Genomic DNA, 24421 nt, shown 5'->3' with positions numbered 1-24421 from the left:
TAGCATGAATCCCAAGATTTTTCCAACTTGTACACCAAACATGCATTTGAAGGGGTTAAGGTGCAAGCTATGGTTCCTTAGTTCACGAAAGATCTCTTAGAGGTCACCAAAGTGGTCAATGGAGTTTGGTGTTTTTACAATCATATTGTCGATCTAGACTTCCAAGATCTTTCCCACCTAGTTCTCGAAAGCTTTTGACATCACCAATTGGTAAGTAGCCATGACATTCTTCAATCCAAAAGACATCACCTTGTAGCAGTGAGTACCTGTGTTGGTGATGAACGAGGTTTTCTCATTATCAGTCGGGAACCAAAAATTTATTTGCACCCAAAGTAGGGTTCGAGCTTCCAAAAAGGATAAACCTCGAGGAGTTGTCGACCAATGAGTCAATGCTGGGTAGAGAGAAAGGTCTTTTCGGAAGGCCTTCCCTAAAGTGGTAATAAGCCTAAAGCGGGTAAGAGATGAGAGATTTATGTAATTTTGAAGTTGAAAAACTAAAACTAGAAATTGCTCTGTGCAGGTCCTCTTAAGTAACAAAAAAAAAACTAGTTTAGCATCATAAAACACACGTTAGTAACGGAAAATCATACCAGAATGCATTGTGCAATTTTTTGAACATGTTTTATCAACCAAAAGATGTTGGTGATTTTAGAATCATCAATGTATTTTAGTAGTAATGTGATCTACTATAGGCTGATGCAATTACGCGTTAGGCTCGGAATCGAGTCAGGTTAGTGTAATGTGCACGCTCGGTGAGCCAACGCATAATTGACCGCGAATATGAACCGGGGTCCAAGGGGCGGAGCCCCTGGCTGGGGTCAATTATTGTGACCCTAGTTTGAAATTGTTTGAAAAGTTGTGACTTATTTTCGAACTGTTGTGATCATTCGTGAAAACACAACCTCTATATAAGGTTACTTGCAGCCTAAGGAATTCTACACAGAAAAACCAGAAACAGAATATCTCTACTTTCTTTATCTGTTCTCTTGTGCCAAGAAACAAATTGATTGTCAAGTATTATCCCAACAAAGATTTCGTGAACCCAGGCAATTATAGGGTCGAAATAATTTGTTCGGAAAGTGGACGCTCACGATTCTTGACTTTATCCAGGATTATCACAACCAGATTTCTAACAAACGAACAAATTATTTACTAATAATCATGGCTGGAGAAGGCGCTGTCAAGGAGATGACTACTAAGTTCGGGAAATTGGACAAGTTTCAAGGACAAGACTTCAGGCGTTGGCAGAGGAAGATGCACTTCTTGTTGACAACATTGAAGGTGGTATACGTCCTGTCTACACCGATTCCTGAACTTCTGGAGGAAGAAACTGTTGAAAATATAAGAAGCAGATCAAAGTGGGAGAATGACGACTACATATGCAGAGGACACATTCTTAACGGTATGTCTGATCCTTTATTCGATATTTATCAAAATGTGGAATCTGCAAAGGAATTGTGGGATTGTCTTGAAGCCAAGTACATGGCAGAGGACTCATCCAGTAAGAAGTTCTTGGTGACTGATTTCAACAATTACAAAATGGTTGAATCAAGGTCTGTCATGGAACAATACAATGAACTTCTACGAATTCTTGGACAATTCACACTGCACGGATTGAAGATGGATGAAACAATATCTGTCTCAAGTATCATAGACAAGTTGCCCCCTTCATGGAAGGATTTCAAACACAATTTGAAGCATGGAAAAGACGACCTGTCTTTGGTCCAACTTGGAAGTCACTTGCGCATAGAAGAATCTCTAAGAGCGCAGGAGAGTGACAAGGGAAAAGGAAAAGAAGTTGTTGGTCCCTCGGTTAATATGATCGAGGAAGGTAGTAAGAACAATAATAACAAAAACAAAGGAAAGAAGCGTGCTTTCAAGAACAACAAAGGAAGTTTCGGTTCTAACAAGAAACCGAAACTAGAATGCTGGAAGTGTGGTAAGACATGCCACTTCAAGAGGGATTGCCGTTCTGGAAAGAAGCATGATAACGCGAATGCAAGTGGTTCGGGAAAGGGGTCTAAGGACCAATCCCAAGAACAAGGTCAGAAATCAATTCATAACTTGAATATTTTGATTAAACATTCAGTTTCATTAATTTCTGAAGCATTTTATGTGCAGGATGATGCTATTGCGTGGTGGATTGATTCTGGCGTCACAACACATGTTTGCAAGGATCGTTTCTGGTTCAAGACTTTTGTTCCAGTGGAAGATGGATCTGTCATCTACATGGGAGATCATCACTTTGATCCTGTTGAAGGCAAAGGAAGCGTGGTGTTAGAATTCAGTTCTGGAAAAACTATTACTTTGTTTAATGTTTTGTATGTTCCTAAACTACGTAAGAACTTAGTTTCTGGTCCTGTATTGAATAAGCTTGGATACAAGCAAGTGTATGAATCCGATAAATATGTTTTATCGAAGTCTGGTGTGTTTGTAGGATTTGGATATTATAATAATGGTATGTTCATGATGAATTTGAATGGAGTTCCTAATGATTCTGGTTCTGTATTTATGTCCAATTCGAATGTTATTAAATCTTCTTTATGGCATGCTCGTCTAGGACATGTACATTATAAAAGAATGCTTGAAATGTCTAAAGATGATTTAATTCCTGTTTTTGATGGAAATGTAGAAAAGTGTAAAACTTGCATGTTAACAAAGATCACTAGGCAACCTTTTAAAAGCATAACAAGGAAATCTGTCATACTTGAATTGATACATAGTGATTTATGTGATTTGCATGCTACTCCATCATTAGGACATAAAAAGTATCTTGTCACTTTCATAGATGATGCATCTAGATTCTGTTATGTTTATTTGTTGCATTCTAAAGATGAAGCCTTAGATAAATTTAGAGTATATAAAACTGAAGTTGAATTGCAACAGAATGTGATGATTATAACATTACGTACGGATAGAGGTGGTGAATATTATGATCCTGAATTCTTCCAATCCGTAGGAATCATTCATACGGCACCTTATACACCTCAACAAAATGGTGTGGCTGAAAGGAAGAATAGAGTTCTTAAAGAAATGGTGAACGTCATGTTAACGGCTTGCTATTTGTTAAATAGGGTTCCTAATAAAAGGAACAAGACTACCCCATATGAACTTTGGTATAAGAAACGACCCAACTTAACATTTCTACGTGTTTGGGGTTGTAGGGCCGTGGTTAGACTCCCGGATCCTAAAAGGAAAACTTTGGGTGTAGCTTGCATCTTCGTTGGATATGCTGAACATTCCAAAGCCTATAGGTTCTATGTTATAGAACCTAATGACTCGGTTTCTATTAACACAATTATAGAATCAAGAGATGCCATATTTGATGAGAATTGTTTCTCTTCTATACCTAGACCAAAGGACCTTATATCTAAGTCGGATGAACCTATAAAGGATGATCATTCAACTGATGTACCAAGTAAGACACTCGAACCTCGGAAAAGCAAAAGAGCTAGAAAACCTAAATCTTATGGTTCTGATTTTCAATTATATTTAGTTGAGGGATCAAAGGATCAGATTGATAATCAATACTATTATTGCTATAGTATAGAGGAGGATCTAAGAACGTATGATGAAGCTGTGAAATCTCGAGATTCTGCTTTTTGGAAAGAAGCAATTGATGAAGAGATGAGTTCTATCATGGAAAATAATACTTGGGTATTATCTGATTTACCACCAGGTTGTAAACCATTGGGTTGCAAATGGATCTTCAAAAAGAAGATGAAAGTCGATGGTACAATTGACAAGTTTAAAGCTAGATTGGTAATCCAAGGCTTTAGACAGAAGGAAGGGATTGATTACTTCGATACCTATGCTCCAGTTGCTCGTATCACTACTATTAGATTGTTGATTGCTTTAGCGGCTATTCACAATCTAGTGATCCATCAAATGGATGTCATAACAGCATTCCTGAATGGTGATTTGGAAGAAGAAGTGTATATGAAGCAACCTGAAGGATTTGTAATTCCTGGTAATGAGCATAAGGTGTGTAAGCTAGTTAAGTCGTTGTATGGGCTGAAACAAGCTCCGAAGCAATGGCATCAAAAATTTGATGAGGTTGTTTTGTCTAGTGGTTTTATTCTAAACCAAGCTGACAAATGTGTATATAGCAAATTTGATACATCCGGTAAAGGAGTTATTATTTGTCTATATGTGGATGACATGTTGATCTTTGGCACGGACCAAAATCAAGTTGATAAAACAAAGAATTTCTTGTCATCAAAGTTCTCCATGAAGGATATGGGAGAAGCGGACGTTATTCTTGGTATTAAGATTAAACGGAAGAATAAGGGGATTGTAATTACGCAATCTCATTACATTGAGAAAATACTCAAGAAGTTTAATCATGAAAGTTGTTCTCCGGTTAGTACTCCCATGGATCCGAGTGAAAAACTTATGCCAAATACAGGTAAATCTGTAGATCAGCTCGAATATTCAAGAGCTATAGGCTCTTTGATGTATGCTATGATTAGTACTAGACCGGATATTGCTTTTGCGGTTGGAAAGTTGAGCATATTTACTAGTAATCCTAGTAGACATCATTGGCATGCGATAACTAGGGTATTCAAGTACTTGAAGGGTACTATGAATTATGGATTGTCATATGTGGGATTTCCTTCGGTATTAGAGGGTTATTCGGATGCTAGTTGGATAAATAATGTTGAAGACTCATCCTCTACAAGTGGTTGGATGTTCTTGCTTGGGGGAGGTGTCATCTCGTGGGCTTCCAAGAAGCAAACATGTATAACTAGTTCTACAATGGAATCAGAGTTTGTAGCATTAGCTGCTGCTGGTAAAGAAGCGGAATGGCTAAGAAACTTGGTATATGAGATTCCATTATGGCCTAAACCGATATCACCAATTTCTATCCGTTGTGATAGTGCTGCCACATTGGCCAAGGCTTATAGTCAAATGTACAATGGAAAGTCTAGACACTTGGGTGTTAGACATAGTATGATTAGGGAATTAATCTTGAATGGGGTGATATCCATTGAGTTTGTTCGGTCGCAACAAAACTTAGCTGACCACTTGACGAAGGGGTTAGCTAGAGACTTAGTGAAGAAGTCGGTAATTGGAATGGGATTAAAGTCCATTTAAATCTACTAGCTATGTTATACCCAATTCCCTTCTAATACAACGTTAGAAGCTGAATTCAATGTGGAGAGATCATAGTTAGAGATTGGAGCACTTGTGTTTATCTTCCCAAGGTATGTGCTCAGACCTGCAAGTGATGGCTAGGTTGAAGTATATCTTCTTAATGGTTCTTTTGGAAAATTGTAAATGCAGGTGCAAGATTAAAAGGATCACCTATGTAAGCATGAAGTTTTGCCGCTTCAAGAAGCTTGGACTTGGCTTCCTATATGCTTATTAATGGATAAGGACACATGGCTTGTAAAGTGTCAAGTATGAATAGTAGAGTGTTGTAGAAACATATGTGTACAATATCTTTAGATATTCAAATGGGTTGACGGGTTCAATCTTTAAAGACACCCCGATTCTCGAGTATTTAGAATGTGTATTTGTACTAAAGTGGAAATTCAATCGCAAGATATTTTCATCTATGCATTTGTTTGATCGTTATATCTGTGTGTTATAAATTTGTATATATTTTCTTATACAAATTGAGTAGATCAAGGATTACACTAAAATGGGGGGGGGGGGATTTGTTGGTGATTTTAGAATCATCAATGTATTTTAGTAGTAATGTGATCTACTATAGACTGATGCAATTACGCGTTAGGCTCGGAATCGAGTCAGGTTAGTGCGGAGTGCATGCTCGGTGAGCCAACGCATAATTGACCGCGAATATGAACCGGGGTCCAAGGGGCGGAGCCCCTGGCCGAACTGTTGTGATCATTCGTGAAAACACAACCTCTATATAAGGTTACTTGCAGCCTAAGGAATTCTACACAGAAAAACCAGAAACAGAATATCTCTACTTTCTTTATCTGTTCTCTTGTGCCAAGAAACAGATTGATTGTCAAGTATTATCCCAACAAAAATTTCGTGAACCCAGGTAATTATAGGGTCGAAATAATTTGTTCGGAAAGTGAACGCTCACGATTCTTGACTTTATCCAGGATTATCACAACCAGATTTCTAACAAAAGATCATCTCTATCAATTTTAAATCAATCCAAACCTCTAATTAACCTTAGGAATCATCCATATAATCAATCAACACAAAGAAGTAAAGAACTCTACCCACCCAAATAAAAGACCGACACACAAATAAAGAGGTTCTTCAGGTTCTATTGTCACCATCCTCTATGGAAGATCGATGAAGCTCCTTCATCATCATCGTCGCCTCCTCTCTCCTCCTCCTTCTTTTTCTTTTTCTTCTTCTAGAACACTTCAGACCAAGACTTCCATTGTTTCTTTAGTTCTTAATTAAAAAATTAAATTTCTTTAATAGATAAATATGGAACAATTACCAACATAGATATTCACAAATTATAAATTATTTTAATAAGTTAGATAATCTAAACGTTTAACATCAAATAGATTTACATTTTTATTTACGTTTAGGTCAATTTTGTATATTTGTTATGGTTTGCTTTTAAGTAGACACCATAAGGGTGGCTTGATCTGGTTTTGGAACAGATCACCCCGGTCTAACTTGGAAAGTGTCCGAGTGACCTTACAAAGGGGCAAGATGAACGCTTAAAGTCAGACAACACCTAGCAAACTGTGCGCCAGAAGCTCCACTTAAGGACTTCCCTTACACCTACAGAGGCACTGAACACAGATACTGGCCTTATAAATACACGTTAATTACTTGAGTTCTTCTAGGACTCGTAGATTTTCTCATTGCTCACACACTGACTTGAGTGTCAGAGTCTCTTTTGCGGGTACTTCCCCTACGTTGAAGGTTAAAACCACCGCACTCTCAGGCGAACCTCAGCCAAGCATCGCCGCTCCAAGGAGAATGACAAGTCCAGATTCTCGGAAGAGTAATATCTTATAAAAATAATCATACAATTGTCTAGAAATAATATTGATTTCTTTTATCTCCACTTATGTCGGTCACAGTGGTTAAAATTGTCAAGCCCGCCAAATCCCTCATTATGACCTTAATTTTTTCAACCCACCAAGCCCTAATTAACCCTTACAATCCACTAAAATTGTGGGCTAGGGCACTTTCAGTTGCCGTTATTAAAAATATAGTCGATTTCAATGCTCAAGTTATCAAAAACTCAATCCATAGAAATCGCAGTACTCTTAAAAAGGCATTTGGCCTTCACAAGATCAAAATTACAACAGCAAGAGTTAGTACATAAAAATCAAGGGGTTTTTAAGGGTCAAGGAATGAGACAGAGTAATTGATGTCAATCCCGATCGAGTAGTAAGTTTGGATAAACAATGCAATATAATGAATATATATTAAAATTTCACATCCAACATACGTTTCTATCTAGAAGAAGACTACACTAAATATGACTCGTTCCGGTTGCAACAAAAAAGATTTAACCAAATACTGAAAATAGAGAACTACTAATTAAAAAATAAAGGTCCTGGACCAATGAGCTGTCCCTCATAGTAGTTTAACTTTATGTGTATCTCATGCGATCATAATAGTACTATGTTGATATAAAGAACACATTAATGCAGAATATTCTTCTTGACAAGCTGCCTTGAATGGACCCATTAACCATATCCGGATCTTCTCCATTACGTACCACAACTCCTTCCATTCTCTTTCCTAACTCAAATTCATGAACAATTTTCAAAAAAAAATTCATGCTACTAGTAGTTTTGAATTTTTTTTACAATTGATTCTAGAGTTATTTTAACTTATCTACCGTCAACAATAATATTAACAAATTTCAGTGTTGTGAATGATCAGACAGAGTGATGAATAGCTAATAAGGGACGAGTGAAGATCTACCACACCAAAACTAATTTTGACGAGAAATTGTTCGGTCCCTTCCATCTTATTTTTATACATTTTTTTATTATTTTTCTGCAAATTGTGTCACATAACAAATTATAATACTAATTTTTCTTTTTTCTCTTCTTCTTTACCTAAGGTGGAGATAGAAATGAATTGTCAACATAACATTATTCGTGTGATAATTGATTAGCAGAGAAAAAAATTCATCCAACTTAAAATAGAAATTTAATCCACTCAAATCATATTTTCTTTTGCGTGACATTTTTAAATCCGCCCACTTATTATTTTTTTATTTACCATTTCTCTTTTCTTGACTTTTTTGAATTATTTAAACATGCAATTTTGTTCATACTTTTCTTTTCCTTAGCTTTTCCAATTTGTCTCTTCATTAGTTTTGTAGCTCTTGTTTTGAGATTTGACTTGTCTTTTTTCCCTTAATGTATGTACATCAACTTCAGTTATGACATTAATTCTCCAAAATTACATAAAATTTGTTAGTTTTTTCTAACAAATCATTTTCTATCGCACCGGATTAAAATCATAAAATAAAAACAACCTCATTTATTATAAAAATAATCCAGTTTCAAAAAATTGGGTGTGTGTCCCTGAATAGTACCTGAAGTGATAAGAGTTAGAATTTTGCGTTGGTTGAGAGAAGTCCAGGAATCAATTCCCGATTGATGAAATTTATTTTTTTATGTAAAAAATATGGGGTATATATATATATATATATGTGAGTATAGTTTATAGAAATGCTCTGACTCCAATCCTATATATTTTCTTCCTGAGCGAAATTAGAAATCACAAATCATCAAATTAATTACTACTACCAGTTTTCTATTGCAACTTGCTTACTACTATTATTAGTTTTCTATTGCAACTTGTTCTCACTCTTTCTTCTCTGTTTTGTCTCACACAAATAATGGAAATGCAAAGTTAATGCATTCGAAACCGTTTCATTTCATTTTCAATTCCAAACCCGTCTTTGAATTTGTTTCTTCTCACATCACACCCTTGATCATCATCATCACAAATCTCCAAGAGTGTAGCAAAACAAACAGCTTTGGAAACTCCTCTGCCTTTTTTGTAAGCATTCGATTTCGACACATAAATCCAAACGCTGTGTGCTGATGCTGGTGGTGATGAAATCAAGGAAGCTTATGCAGTAAGAAATAGCTTATATACAAGTGGGTCTGATTCACAACAAGCCAGAGAGGTTTTTGAAATTGCTGATTCAGGTGGTGAAAAATGAAGGAAATCGCCGCCGCTGCTGCTGGTGAATACGCCGTTGTCGTCGTGGCTGATGGTGGCAAGGCATGGAATTCTGGTGGAGCCTCCGGCAGCCACCTTTTGGTGAGGAGGGTCATGCAAGTCGTGATGTTTGTTGTTGGTTTTGGTGTGTTGTGGATGTTTCTGTACAACTCTGCTTCTCCTCTGGGATTCCCTGCCATCTCACACTACTACTCATCAAAGGTGAGTGACTCTCTTTCTCTCTCTGTTTTTGTGTCTTTTGCAATTGGAATTGGGTGAGAACAGGGAATAATAATTTGGAGGAGTTTTAGAATTCTGGGTTTTTTGGATTTTGATGCTTGAATCTTTTTAATTTTTGAGTTTTGATGCTATTCTTAGTTCAACTTTTGCTTTTGATTGGTTTTGAACCAAACTTTTCCTTTATTGGGTCAATTTGGATTTTGCATGTCAAACTTCGACTATTTAGACCCAACAAGTGCAGGTTACAGTGATAAAAAATAACTATTTAACTTTTAGGTTACAAGTTCGATTCGTATCATAGAAGCTGCAAATACTTTTGCCCTTCACCAATGTTTATGGGTTAGGTTGGTATGCATTTTGCCGTTTTCGTTTCATGTTTGATCAAGCAAAATAGCAACCTTTTATTTCTGCTATAGAGATTCATGAGTTGAAGCATGATCTTGCTCATATAGAAGTTTATCCATTATTCAAGTGAAACATTACTTCTTGATGAAAATGCCTAGCAATTTCAGGGATTTTTGGGAGATAGACAGATAGTGATGTTTATGAATTTATTACTATGAGAAAAATGGGGGAGGAAATAAATGGATAGTGGAGGGTGGGGACTATTTCCAATGCTTGATGACAAAAAGATTACACAATTGCTGATTGGACATGCATCTCATTCAGTTGACTCTTTGGGTAAAATTTCCGGATTTTACAAATTGTAAATTTGGCACTATTAGGAATTGTTAAATGACACTTCTCTTTCAAATAGCCCTTCAAGTATTGTGAAAAATGGAATATGCCAATATGGGAAATTTATTTCAAGCACAAATCTTATCTGAAAAAGGTATAATGCACTATGTAAAGATGTATTCAGTTGAATTGATTAAAGTTAAAAATTTGATTGGTTGATAATTTTTTACTAATCAAAGATACTAGTATCATTTTCTTACGGTTGTCAAACATACTAATATTATTAAGTTTGTTAAAAATGTCTGTTTCGAGAGAGTGAATTACTACTAATTAGATAAAAATTGATCTCTTCATTGTTCATATTTAAAACTTCCTAACAAAAACCAAGAGTTTTTGGTTTTTTGAGGTATCTCTACCGTTAACAGCTGGGATTAATCTCTTGAGCCTTAGAAATCATGTTAAGAGTGTATGTTTCTTCCAATAAATGTTTATTCATATGCACTGTTTAGAAATCGAACTCTGAACTAATTGGTTAAGAAGACTAACAAAAACAAAGACTTTCGAAACTAGTTTAATAAAAGAATAATCTCTAACTCTAATATATATATATATATATATATATATATATATATATGCGTAACTATTAATAAATATTGCACAGCTAATCAATGTATAAAACATGAATACTTCTAAGTAGTTTAACTATCACCGAGTAATGCTTCATCAATTATATTAATTTGTCAGGTGATATGTGGCCATGTGGGTGTCATCAACATGCATCGTGGCTATGTTTATATATTTCAAAATTGATTATGACTTTTAATTTGGTATAATTAAGTTAGAATGGAAGAACATATCTTTGACAGCATGATTGTGTTTTTTGCATTTTAAGATAGAATTATTAATTCTGAATTGCAAATGTTCTTATTCTACCCTTAAAATGACTTTTTCTCTACAGAAAAAATAAATAATTTCACTTTCACAAAACCTTTTTACTCATTGTAAATGTAATTTTAATATGAAGTATTTTCTAACAAATAACTTCTAATGTAAGAAATTATTTTAGTGAAACATGTTTTGTCAAACTACCCTTTTTAGTTTTTCCTCTTGTAATAAAAAAAAAGTACCCTTCTTAGCCTTAAAATAAACAAGCACTACGCAAGCATATGTTGAGTCTACAAATTTTTTAAGTTTGCACCCAACGCGGGTGATTTTTCTATATGAGGGTCCCCATTTTAGAATTGATTATTTTAATTTAGTTCCTCTCTCGGTGTACCCACATTGGATAAGGAACTCGTTTTTTATTTATTTAAAATACAGCATGAAATGCATTAATAATATTATATACAGTACTTTTTAATACCAGATTTAATTATTACTTTTGACTATAGTTGCATAAATTAAAATTTGAACCTTTCTTGTTTGAGATTTAACATTACGGGCCCATTTCAAATGAACTCTCTCATACTTTTCTTTCTTTCTTTTTTTTATTAATTCCTGTGAATGGTTTCATTTGTACTTTTGAACACTCCATATTATTTTCCTAACTGCTCTCCCCTTGTTTTCCTTTCTATGCATTGGTCTACGTTTCAAAGGCATATAACATCAACTCTACCAACGTAATATTATTTCATATGGGCCATATGCCCATTTGATTCGTCACTATAAAACTACGGACTGGCTTCAATTATTAAAATTGTCGTATTTTTTATTTTGAGTAAATTATTTTTTTTCTTATCATTTCTTTTCATAGATGTACACTGCCATATTTATATTTGAGTCCCACTTTTTTCACCAAATATATAATAGTGGTTTGAAAAATCACGTGAACAAAATAATTTTGGATGCATTTTTCTAATGTCATATTCTGTGGTACACGTTGTTTTGAATAATATTTGTGAACCATGTGCCAATGTAGTAGCAATCTGTCTTGACCAGCTGTTCACGTGGTTGTCCATTTGGACTTTGCATTGACTCTGTTTGCTTTAATTTCAAATGAAGAATCTATGGTTCATTGGTTGTCTTTCATCATGATTTTTGTTTGCTTGGAGTTTATTACCAATTAGTATATTTGATAGAAATAATAACTTTAAGCAGGTAGTGTTGATTATTGCCACTTCACTGCCAATTTGCTATATATCTATTGGAAACTTGCTTTAAGTGCATTACCTTACTTGCATTTTTAGACAACAGGACCAACATGTCATAGTGTCCACAACTCAATATTTGATGGTTAATGTAAGTGGGAAAGGAATAAAGGAATTTGATTTCCTTTTAGAAATTTTATTCTTCTATGTATGTCATCCCCAATAATGGAAGTGTGACAGTTTCACACTGTCAGCTACCACCCTAAGATTAAGACCAATGTGAGAGATTTGTCCATTTAAAATTGATTAATGTTATGTTGAAGCAAATTGTACACCCACATTTAGTGTTAAAAAGAAAGAAAAGTGAGATAAATGTGAGATATGATAGATGATGTGATGAAAAATGAGAGATAGGAACAAAAAAAAATGTTAAATTGAAATTGAAGAGAAAGGGGGTGTGAATATACTAAATTTCTTTGAAATTCAAGAACAAATTTTTACCCAAAACAGCCTTAGGAGCCAATAATGTATGAGCAAATTGATGGGGGGACCATCTTGCAAATTGGATGTGTAGATGTTTGTCTATGTCCTCCCCATTAGCAGTTGGAAGTACTTTTCGCTAACTTTTATTTTTCTTCCTCTTTTGGATGTTTTCATAGCCACTTTGGATCAGATCACTCCCAAATTATTTGATTCCATGCACACTTGGTGTCTTTACATTCTAGAGAAGTACTGTTTTTTCATTTCACAACCATTTAGGAGAAACTAGCTGCCATGCCTAATGTAACTTTCGTTTTTTCCATGCCATATTATCTATCTCCCTATGTGTTTGATGAATTTCCTCGTTGAAATATGAACTTTGTTTACAAATGCTTAATGTTGACTCATATTTACTTATCAGAACTATGATCCAAAGCTAGAGAGTGTACTAAGAAACGCATCCATGAAGCATAAGACAGTGATAATCACAACTTTGAATGATGCCTGGGCTGAGCCAGGTTCCATATTTGATCTCTTTCTTGAGAGTTTTCGCATTGGTGGGAACAAAACAGAGAAGCTTTTAGATCACTTGGTGGTAGTAACATGGGACCAAAAGGCATATGCTCGTTGCATCTCTTTGCACAAACATTGTTATCAGCTTGAAACTAAAGGTGACAATTTCACCAGTGAGGCATTTTTCATGACCCCAGACTACCTACACATGATGTGGAGAAGAATTGAATTTCTTGGTTCTGTCCTTCAAATGGGGTACAGCTTTGTGTTCACGGTATCTAACTTTCTCTTTTCTTAGAATCAATTCTGATACTCAGAAGTCACTCAGTCCCCAAAATTGATTTTGAGTGTGAATTAATTGTAGAAAGATTTCCAAACATGCACTTACATTCAAAGTTAATAAACATACTTAATGTTGTGTTTTCTCCTTTTGCAGGATACTGATATAATGTGGCTTAGAGATCCATTTAAAAGCTTTTACAAGGATACAGATTTCCAAATTGCTTGTGATTATTTCAATGGCAACCCTAATGACATACAGAACCAGCCAAATGGAGGGTTTAACTATGTAAAATCTAATCGAAGAACTATTTGGTTCTACAAGTTCTGGTTTAACTCTAGGGAAGACTACCCAGGATTGCATGATCAAGATGTTCTCAACAAGATCAAAACAGACCCTCTCATTTCTCAGAAGAAGTTGAAGATTAGATTTCTCAACACTCGCTATTTTGGAGGGTTTTGTCAGTCTAGCAAGGATTTTAAGAAGGTCTCAACTATGCATGCCAATTGCTGTGTGGGTTTAGAAAACAAAGTTAATGATCTAAGAATTTTGCTTGAGGATTGGAGGAAGTATATGGCATTGTCTGAAGATCAGAGAAATAAATCACATCCTTCCTGGAGTGTACCACAAACTTGCAGGTAATGTAAATAACTTCTGTTACATATCAATTCATTAGGTGAAAAAATTCATTACATAATTCCAATTACTTACCATTTTGCATCACATACATCATCTAATTGAGGCTTCAATTTATGTTGCTATGATTTCTGTATATTTATGTTTTCTCTACATCATTGATATCATGCAGAACATCATTTGAACGTACAAGACAAAGGAGGCAGGGTAAGGGGAAGTTGTGACAGAGGTTGCATATTACTGTGTGATGCTTGTATCAATAGGTATGGGAAATTATCTGCAATTATAGGCTACCTTATAAAAGCATTGGACATTAATTTTACATTTGATTTATTTGTTGTAAGTTGTAACTAGCTTGTTGTCTTTCAATTCACTCCCCAACAAAAGAAAAGAAGAAGCCTTGTCTAAAATGTGCTTTTGTTTTTACTTCAAAATGATCTGCTAATTTCCAATGTTAATTTTTGTCCAAGATGTATCATTTAAAGTGCAAACAAGTTAATATGAATTTCTTTGTGAATCATGTATAAAGATAACTTTTGCTTTCATCTATACTTATTAATTTCAAACAGAACAGAGGAGTTCCTTATTACAAGAGGGAATCCTTTTGTTTACTTACAATGTTATTGCACCATGTTCTTGGACTAGATGTTCCCTCCTTTCTCTTCTATTAAACAAGTGGATAATTATATATTTAATTACTTCTTGTAGATTATTTTTTTGCTTAATTACTTATACTCTATCCTGATTTTGTCATGTTTATCAATTGGTTTTGAAGGTTGGGGAACAATTTGCTCAAGTTTAGGATGACAGCTAAAGATTTTATGTTGACAAGCCAATTCTTTTGGGTTGGAAAAAGATTATAGAAGTGATAAACAAATCGAAAATGCGGACAAAGAAAAAAATGTTCAAGCTCTCAGACTGTGATGTAAATTTTACAATTGTGAAATTCAATAGTTTTTTGCTCAAAATTTTATTTTACTCTTTTGTGATTTTTTTACCTTTTTTTTCAAATTATATTTTTGTCATTTTTCATGTGTATTTATTTTAATACTCCTATTTAACATTTTTTAGTTAACAGTTTATGCGAATTTCTCTTAAACTGTAAAACTATATGTTCATAATTTGGAAAAAAAAAACTTTAAAAACGGCAATTCCCCTGTTAAGAATATTTTGGTTACATCCCCTGTTAAGAATATGACTGTAGGTTCTAAATATTAAAACCAGTGCCGTAATAAAAGTAAAATTCAAGAAATGAGCAATTTAGTAAAAATTCACAATGTTCCATCAAAGCAAGAGGGTGTGTCATTGGTCTTAATTCTTTATTTTTAAATACAGATTTTGTATTTTCAAAAAAGAAAAAAGTACAGATTTTGTAAAATGATGTTTGGATTATGAAGTGAGAGTGCTTAAGAATTCTCAGCCAAACATTTCCGTTGTATAAAGTAGTTTGGCACGTTTGTATTAAGGGCAGCAGTTTAACATAAAATGAACATTAGTTTTTTTTTCCCTACTTACCACCTATTTAATGATATTTATCAAATATTTTATTTTTTTTTGTCAAAGAATTCCTTTTGTATTAAAAGAGATCGAAGCCCAAATGCCCTAAGGCTTACACGACAGAGTACAGACTCTCTATCCTTTAGATTGGGCTCAAGCTAAGTTCACAAGGGGAAGAAAACCCAAATCGTTTGAAGTCCATCCCTGGAGAGTGGAGAGGAAAACCGCAAGGTGAGAAGGACGCTTTGAGGGACTTGATGTCCATAGTGAAGGTACTGATCTCTGCTACTCTAAGTTAGGCTTTGTTTGGTTGGGTGGAAAGAAATGGGGAAGGAAAGAAAACACGGAAATCAATGCATGAATTTAGACTAAGGTAAGAAAACACGAAAACCGATGCATGAATTTAGATTAAGGTTAGTCTAAATTCATGCATCGGTTTCCGTGTTTTCTTTCATTCCCCATTTCATTCCTCCCAATCAAACATAACATTAATTTTCAAACATAGCATTAATGTTATGTTTAGTTGGAAGAACGGAAAGGGAGAAATAAAGAAAATACGGAAATTGAGGAAGAAATTTATACTAACCTTATTTCAAATTCATTTTTTAATTTATTTATGTGTTTCCTTTTCTTTTCTAAGTGTGAATGCAACACAATGCGCGTGGTGGCCGTGTATACCTACCACTACCAATACCACCGCGTAGCTTTTCTGTTATTTTAAAATAAAGAGACCAAACAACCGTTATATTAATATAGTTTTTTGCGAGACTTATTGACTCGAGGTCTGCGCTCTAAGCATAAAAATAAGAATGAAGAAGGGCAATTCATTGGAGTGCAGCCCCAGCGAGGTGTTATGGCCTATTCTTCCTTCATCTACGATGTGTTCATCAGTTTGATAACCTCTGATACTCGATTCGGTTTCAGTGGCGATCTCTACACAGCTCTCTCTGACAAAGGAATCCTCACCTTCATTGATGACGGACTTCCCCGTCCGGATGACATCATGTCAACAGTTAATTCCAAAGCAATTGAAAGTTCCAGGATTGCTATTGTTGTGATCTCTGAGAACTATGCTTCTTCTTCGTTTTGCTTGGATGAACTCATGTACATCCTTAAGCGCCGCGAGGAAAAGGGTCTGTTGATATGGCCTGTTTTCTATCAAGTGGAACCTTCTGATGTGCGGTATCAGAAAGGGGGTTTTGGAAAAGCTTTTGCCAGTCATGAGGAAAGGTTCGGCAGTGATAGTGCGAAAGTGAGGAAATGGAGGAACGCTCTGAAACAAGTAGCAGATTTGAAGGCCTTCCATTTTTTCAAACACGGGTACCATACCTCTCTCATTAATTTTACATTTGATTTATTTGTTGTAAGTTGTAACTAGCTTGTTGTCTTTCACTCCCCAACAAAAGAAAAGAAGATGCCTTGTCTAAAATGGGCTTTTGTTTTTACTTCAAAATGATATGATAATTTTCAATATTAATATTTTCCCCAAGATGTATCGTTTAAAAGTGCAAACAGATTAATAAGAATATCTATGTGAATCATGTACAAAAAAAGTTCTGCTTTCTTCTATAATTATTCAATTTAAACAGAACAGAGGAGTTCCTTATTACAAGGGAGATTCCTTTTGCTTACCTACATTATTATTGCATCATGTTCTTGTCCTAGATGTTCTCTCCTTTCTCTTCTATTAAACAAGTGGATAATTATTTAATTACTACTTTAATATATTTTTACTTACTTACACTTTATCCTGATTTTGTTAAGTTTATCAATTGGTTTTGAAGGTTGGGGAACAATTTGCTCAAGTTTAGGATGACAGCTAAAGATTTTATGTTGACAAGCCAATTCTTTTGGGTTGGAAAAAGATTATAGAAGTGTTTAACAAATCGAAAATGCCGGACAAAGAAAAAAATGTTCAAACTCTCAGTGATGTAAATTTTACAATTGTGAAATTCAATAGTTTTTTACCTTTTTTTCAAATTATATTCTTGTCATTTTTCATGTGTATTTTTTTTAATATTTTACATTTTTTAGTTTACAGTTTATGCGAATTTCTCTTAAACTGTAAAACTATATGTTCATAATTTGAAAAAAAAAATTAAAAAAGGCAATTCCCCTCTTAAGAATATGACTGTAGGTTCTAAATATAAAAATAGTGCCGTAATAAAAGTAAAATTCAATAAATGAGCAATTTAGTAAAAAAATTACTACAATGTTCCATCAAAGCAAAAGGGCGTGTCATTACTCTTATTTCTTCATTTTTAAGTACACCGTATTGGCTATTAGACCCAAAAAAAACACGAAATTGGCTTAGATGGAGATGGTGCTCTGGGAACCACATTGGCTATAACTTCAATGAGAGTAGGAGACCAAGTAAAACAGCAATGTGAGAAGGACGCTTTGAGGGACTTGATGTCCATAATGTAGGTATTGATCTCTGCTACTCCAACCTACACTCTCTAGTCACTATTATAGCAAAAGTTTGTTTTTAGATTTATTCAATAAATGATGTATGTTACCATTTTAATGACCACATACATCATTTATTGAATGAATCTAAAAAACTTACTTTTACTTATAATAGTGATACGAGGGTTAAAGTGTGAGTGCATCACAATGCGCGTGGTGGCGGTCTATACCTACCATTACCTTAAAATAAACCAAACAACCGTTATATTAATATAGTTTTTCGGAAGACTTATTGACTTGAGGTCTGCGTTCTAAGCATAAAATTAAGAATGAAGAAGGGCAATTCATTGGAGTGCAGCCCCAGCGAGGTGTTATGGCGAGTCGATCTTCCTCCTCCTCTTCCTTCACCTACGATGTGTACCTCAGTTGCAGAGCTTCTGAATCTGATACTCGAACATTGGGTTTCAGTGGCAATCTCTACAAAGCTCTCTCTGACGACAAAGGAATCCTCACCTGCTTTTTTGACACACTTCGCAGTGGGGATGAAATCATGTCATCACTTTACAAAGCAATTGAAAGTTCCAGGATTGCCATTGTTGTGATCTCTGAGAATTATGCTTCTTCTTCATTTTGCTTGGATGAACTCGTCTACATCCTTAAGCGCCGCGAGGAAAAGGGTCTGTTGATATTGCCTATTTTCTATAGAGTGGAACCTTCTGATGTGCGGTATCAGAAAGGGAGTTTTGCAGAAGCTTTTGTCAGGCTTGAGAATAGTGAGTTAGTGATGAAATGGAGGAACGCTCTGAAACAAGTAGCAGCTTTGAATGCCTTCCATTTCAAACGCGGGTACCATACCTCTCTTACTAATTTTTTTATCTACGGATATATATTATATATATGTGTATGATGAATAATATTTCAATTTGTGCATAAAACAAACACACCCCACCGTCCCACGTATCAGATATAGGAAAAGAACAAAAAATGTAATAGAAATAAAAGAAAATGTGTGGTGAAAAAAAGTTGAATATGTATAAATCACTACTCGTTCATTGACATATATTCTAGCACGCAATTGAATAATTAAGAAGTAAACCACAATAAGCCAATAAAACCACACTTTTCATCCTAAACTTTAAGGAATGATTGTATAAGAGCTCACCAATATCTATTATCATTGGAGCATATTTTTAATTTCAACATGGCTAGTGAGGGTATGAGAAAGTAGATACTCAATTTAGTCATGAAAAATGTGTTTGCATTTATTATTGCTTAATGTAAAAGGTTTAAATAAACTTGCAATTAGTAAAATAATTTTTTTATATAAACGTTTAAGAGTTGTTGGGTTTAAATAAAAATTAATAAAATGACGTAGATGATGTGACATTATTGGGAGTTGTAAAAAGTAAAATGTAAATACTTTAGCATGGTTAAAGATGCTCTAAGTAACTTCACTTATATATTATTCGGGTTTGTCTAAATGACCATAAGAAAAATTTGTGCTAAATTACCATAGTTCTAGGTGGACCAATGACATTTAAGCTATTCGCGGGTTGGAAGAAGAACTTATGATGATATTATCTTCAAGAGTATCTCCAATGCAAGGTTCTTAGTTCTTATTTTTGAGTTAAGAACTAAGAACTGAGTTCTTAACCATTGGAGGTGCTGACATGGAGTTCTTAGTTTTTAAAAATAAGAACTCAGTTCTTATATAAGAAGTTTTACTTTTTGAGTTCTTAGCATAAAAAATTATTTTTTCTCTCTCATCCAAATTACTTTATTACTTTATGAGTTTTGTTTTATTACTTTATGAAAATAAAAAATATAAATAATGTGGTTGGTGAGACCAAATGAATAGTGATAAAAACTAAGAACTAAGAACTCATGGTTGGAGCAAAATTGCTTAAGAGTTGCTTAAGCACATGTGGCAATACGGGCCCACATGAATAGTGCTAAGAACTAAGATTTAAGAATTAGCATTAGAGATGCTCTTAGTGTCTAACTTAGTGGATTGTTTTGCTTGCTTGCTTCCTGACTTAGGGAGCCATTTTTTATTTTTGTGGAGTTTTTATAGGTTGTTCTTTGTTGGGTACTGTTTTGGTGGGCTTTTGTTCTTCAACTCTGTAAAGGTTCTGGTCCTCTTTTTATTTGGGTTGCTTCTTTTTGTCCTTTGTTTGGGTTTCGGAGTTTTTCATGATGATATGAAATCATTTTACTTTCAAAAAAATTATTATTATTATTATTGAATTTTTGAACTCATTTTAGTGATCTACCTACTATGATAGTAGATTTAACTCAAATTTTTCTAGCATCATTCACATGACTCCATATTATTCAATACTCTTTTCTTTTTCCCTTTCAGGAGTGGAAATGAAAGGGACTTCATTATGATTGTCGTTGAAGAAGTCTCTAAGATGATTGTTTCTCAAGTTATGTTACGGGCTAAAGGGCGAGCTGAGATGGTGTGGAGACTTGTTGGTCTTGCATCAAGTGTAGTTGGCATGTTATGTCATGCTTTGAGCCCTTCTTTCACACGTTTAATTCGTGGGTGGAACTTTTTGAAGCTTTCTCTTTACTGTGTATTTTTCCTGGTGGTATGTGCCTCCATTTTGTTTGGGAAGCGGTTTCCACTCTTAAGACAGCAAAGTATTTTCAGAAGCTACGTGATCTTTGCAGTTTTGATTATCATCTCTGTGTACTCATTCTTATACGACAAAGCTGTAAATGGGAAACCTGAAGTAACGAGCTTGGTTGCTAATGCTGCATTTACTTTGATGTCACTGAGCTTGTCCAAACTGATCAAGTCTGGATATGAGATTGGTATGTTTGCCTATTTCCTAGGCTGCTTAACCATTCAACTGGTGACCATCAACTGGGCGCTGATTTTGGTCGCCATAGTCTTCGGTTGTCCACTCTTTATTATGCATTCCTCTTCAGATTCCCCACTAGATGCTGGTAATGAAGGTCAACTTTTCCATTCCTCTTTGGATTCCCAACCACATGTTGGTAGTGCTGGTCAACATGTCGTAGACATACCAAATGAAGAAAGCAAACTAGTGTCCTTTGATAGTGGTTACGATAGTGATTATGATTATTATGGAAGTGCAGACCCGACGCAAATAGGATTTTGACACCGGGGTGGCTAAAGCTCGAAACGACTCCACATGTGTAAATCAATAAATAAAACTGATTTTTTTTATAAAAAGAAGAAATAAGTAATATAATTAGTTTGAGTATAAGAGAGACTAATTGACTCATAAATTTGTTAAAACTGAAAGTCCGAATAAATAAAAATCCAAAACATGTGTTTGTCTTTTTATGATATTACTTAATGTATAAATAAACTAACTTGTCAAACAAATCAATATACTTGTTCCTAGTTTAGTGTAAGTCATATTAAATTTGTTCTTAATTTTGGAGGGTTTAACTATGTAAAATCTAATCGAAGAACTATTTGGTTCTACAAGTTATGGTTCAACTCTAGGGAAGACTACCCAGGATTGCATGATCAAGATGTTCTCAACAAGATCAAAACAGACCCTCTCATATCTCAGAAGAAGTTGAAGATTAGATTTCTCAACACACGCTATTTTGGAGGGTTTTGTCAGTCTAGCAAGGATTTTAAGAAGGTCTCAACTATGCATGCCAATTGCTGTGTGGGTTTAGAAAACAAAGTGAATGATCTTAGGATTTTGCTTGAGGATTGGAGGAAGTATATGGCATTGTCTGAAGACCAGAGAAATAAATCACATGCTTCCTGGAGTGTACCACAAACTTGCAGGTAATGTAAATAACTTCTGTTACATATCAATTTCTTAGATGAAAAAATTCATGGCTTAATTGCACTTTTGCTCCCTTAAGTATCATTGTTGTGTGATTTGCCTCCCTTAAGTTTAAAAGGAACGATTTGCCTCCCTTATGTATCAATTTGTGCCAAATTGATCATTCTGTTAAGTAGGCATCCAACTACTAACGGAGGAAGTTTACATGGCCTTATTAAATGACGTGTCTCTGACATATACCCACTTAGATGTCATGTCACATTTTTTTCACTAAAAATATTCTTTTTTTTCTTTTAATTTAATCTTTTCTTTTAATTTTTCATACCACCACCACCATTCCTTTTCTTCCCCAACCCCAATCCCTCCATCTTTCCCCAAATCAATTTTCCGAAAAATCACAAGCAAAAAAGAATAAGGTGAATAAGAGGAGGAAAACAGATAACAAAACCCAGACCTTCAGATCCAGAACCCACTCCATCTACTTCTCCCTTCCCAGATCAGAAACTCAAAGCTTCCAAATCAGAAACCTCAAAACCCAAACGCCACAATCGTAATCCATTGCTCATCGGCAACCAATTCCCACATTCACCGGAGAGTGGGCATCACCGTCGTCTTCCGGGAGCTTCGACAAGGTCCACCAGCTCCTACCGGGTAAAGTGGACTCTATGAACTCGAATCATTTTTCGACGACTTTCTGGAACCCAGAAGCATCTTCCTTGCTCTCTGTTGCGACGAGTCTGCAACGGGTCTTCGAGCTCGTAACCTAGAAATTCTTTGAACGAGCCGATTTGGTGAAGGAAAAGATAAATCTGGTTTGCGGGTTGTTGTAGATGGAGGAAAAGACCCAGCAGAAGACCCATAGCAGAACGGGAACGAGAAGCACCAGACACCAGTTGCAGAAGAGAAGCCAAGCAAGATGAATTGAAACAGATAAGGAACGAATGAGCAGGAGGATATGCCGGCCTGGGCAAGAGAGAATTCCATTTGTTTTTTTTTTTTAATTTACTTATGCATCATTTAAGATGGTGTAATTAGTCAAGTGGTGCAAATAAATGTTAAGGTGGTGTAAATAGCAGTGCCACGTCAGCAAATTCTGTTAGTAATTGGATGCCTACTTAACGGAATGACCAATTTGGCACAAATTGGTACATAAGGGAGGCAAATCGTTCCTTTTAAACTTAAGGGAGGCAAATCACACAACGATGATACTTAAGGGAGTAAAAGTGCAATTAAGCCAAAATTCATTACAAAATTCCAATTACTTACCATTTTGCATCACATACATCATCTAATTGAGGCTTCAATTTATGTTGCTATGATTTCTGTCTATGTATGTTTTCAACATCATTCACATTATGCAGGACATCCTTTGAACGTACAAGACAAAGGAGGCAGGGTAAAGGGAGGTTGTGACAGAGATTGCATATTACTGTGTGATGCTTGTATCAATAGGTATGGGAAATTATCTGCAATTATAGGCTACCTTATAAAAGCATTGAACATTAATTTTACATTTGATTTATTTGCTGTAAGTTGTAACTAGCTTGTTGTCTTTCACTCCCCAACAAAAGAAAAGAAGATGCCTTGTCTAAAATGGGTTTTGTTTTTACTTCAAAATGATATGATAATTTTCAATATTAATATTTTCCCCAAGATGTATCTTTTAAAAGTGCAAACAAATTAATAAGAATATCTATGTGAATCATGTACAAAAAAAGTTCTGATTTCTTCTATAGTTATTCAGTTTAAACAGAACAGAGGAGTTCCTTATTACAAGGGAGATTCCTTTTGTTTACTTACATTATTATTGCATCATGTTCTTGTCCTAGATGTTATCTCCTTTCTCTTCTATTAGACAAGTGGATAATTATTTAATTACTACTTCAATATTTTTTTTTACTTACTTACACTTTATCCTGATTTTGTTATGTTTATCAATTGGTTTTGAAGGCTGGGGAACAATTTGCTCAAGATTAGGATGACAGCTTAAGATTTTATATTGTCAAGCCAATTCTTTTGGGTTGGAAAAAGATTATAGAAGTGATAAACAAATCGAAAATGCTGGACAAAGAAAAAACTGTTTAACCTCTCAGACTAATGTAAATTTTAAAATTGTGAAATTCAATAGTTTTTTTGGTCAAAATTTTATTTTACCCTTTTGTGAATTTTTTTACCCTTTTTGTTTCAAATTATATTGTTGTCATTTGTCATGTATATTTTTTTAATTTACAGTTTATTCCAATTTCTCTTAAACTGTAAAATTATATGTTCATAATCAATGAGCTTTTTGTTAAACCAAATTCAAAACAGACTATAGGATATCCAAAATTATAACGCAACTAAGTAACCTTTTTTTTAAGAACAAACACATAAGTACCTAAAATGAACAATCGATACCATAAATTAGCCTTATTTTAAAAAGAATGACTTGCTAACAAAGCAACAAACAGCACTGCAACTTCCAATATGCAAACAAAGGCCCGTTGCAACATTGACTTCTTCGTCAATTTCAAGTTTGCATTGCTTCCCATTTTCCATCAACAATCCTGCTTGTAAAGAATGATTTATTGACTACGCAAATTTTATAATCAACTAGAAAGAATACTATAGGTGATCAAGATGCACCCAAGTCCCAATCAAATATGTATTTGGTTGTTAAGCATATGGGGAGGGAA

At 34.6% G+C, this 24421-nt stretch overlaps 1 protein-coding gene across 6 annotated transcripts; it reads left to right on the top strand.

Annotated features, from left to right (window-relative positions):
* The first annotated feature begins 8739 nt into the window (after nucleotides 1-8739).
* On the top strand, nucleotides 8740-23715 carry LOC130738641 (uncharacterized protein At4g15970-like). 6 transcript variants are annotated; one of them, XR_009019494.1, is made up of 6 exons: nucleotides 8758-9366; nucleotides 13051-13416; nucleotides 13579-14060; nucleotides 14231-14321; nucleotides 14834-16875; nucleotides 17340-17549. XR_009019494.1 is itself a non-coding variant. In XM_057590734.1 (5 exons), the coding sequence occupies exons 1-4, from the start codon at nucleotides 9142-9144 to the stop codon at nucleotides 23157-23159; spliced, it is 1125 nt and encodes a 374-aa protein (XP_057446717.1). In that variant the 5' UTR covers nucleotides 8740-9141; the 3' UTR covers nucleotides 23160-23198; nucleotides 23697-23715. The 6 variants fall into 6 exon arrangements, 3 of the variants coding, with proteins under 3 accessions (XP_057446717.1, XP_057446716.1, XP_057446715.1); XM_057590734.1 differs by lacking the exons at nucleotides 14231-14321; nucleotides 14834-16875; nucleotides 17340-17549 and adding exons at nucleotides 23108-23198; nucleotides 23697-23715 and having other exon boundaries at nucleotides 8740-9366; XM_057590732.1 differs by lacking the exon at nucleotides 17340-17549 and having other exon boundaries at nucleotides 14834-17044.
* Nucleotides 23716-24421: the final 706 nt, after the last annotated feature.

Source organism: Lotus japonicus, chromosome 2, assembly GCF_012489685.1.
Source record: "Lotus japonicus ecotype B-129 chromosome 2, LjGifu_v1.2".
Taxonomy (NCBI): Eukaryota; Viridiplantae; Streptophyta; class Magnoliopsida; order Fabales; family Fabaceae; genus Lotus; species Lotus japonicus.
Note: the sequence above shows the minus strand (reverse complement) of the source record. Positions and strands in the feature narration are given on the sequence as shown.

Excerpts from the sequence above, each read along its gene's own strand:
- LOC130738641 (XM_057590734.1), top strand. The coding sequence starts at position 9,142 with ATGAAGGAAATCGCCGCCGCTGCTGCTGGTGAATACGCCGTTGTCGTC. Across the intron at positions 13,417-13,578 it reads GGTACAGCTTTGTGTTCACG|GATACTGATATAATGTGGCT; the intron begins GTATCTAACTTT and ends CTCCTTTTGCAG. Across the intron at positions 14,061-23,107 it reads AGTGTACCACAAACTTGCAG|GACATCCTTTGAACGTACAA; the intron begins GTAATGTAAATA and ends CACATTATGCAG.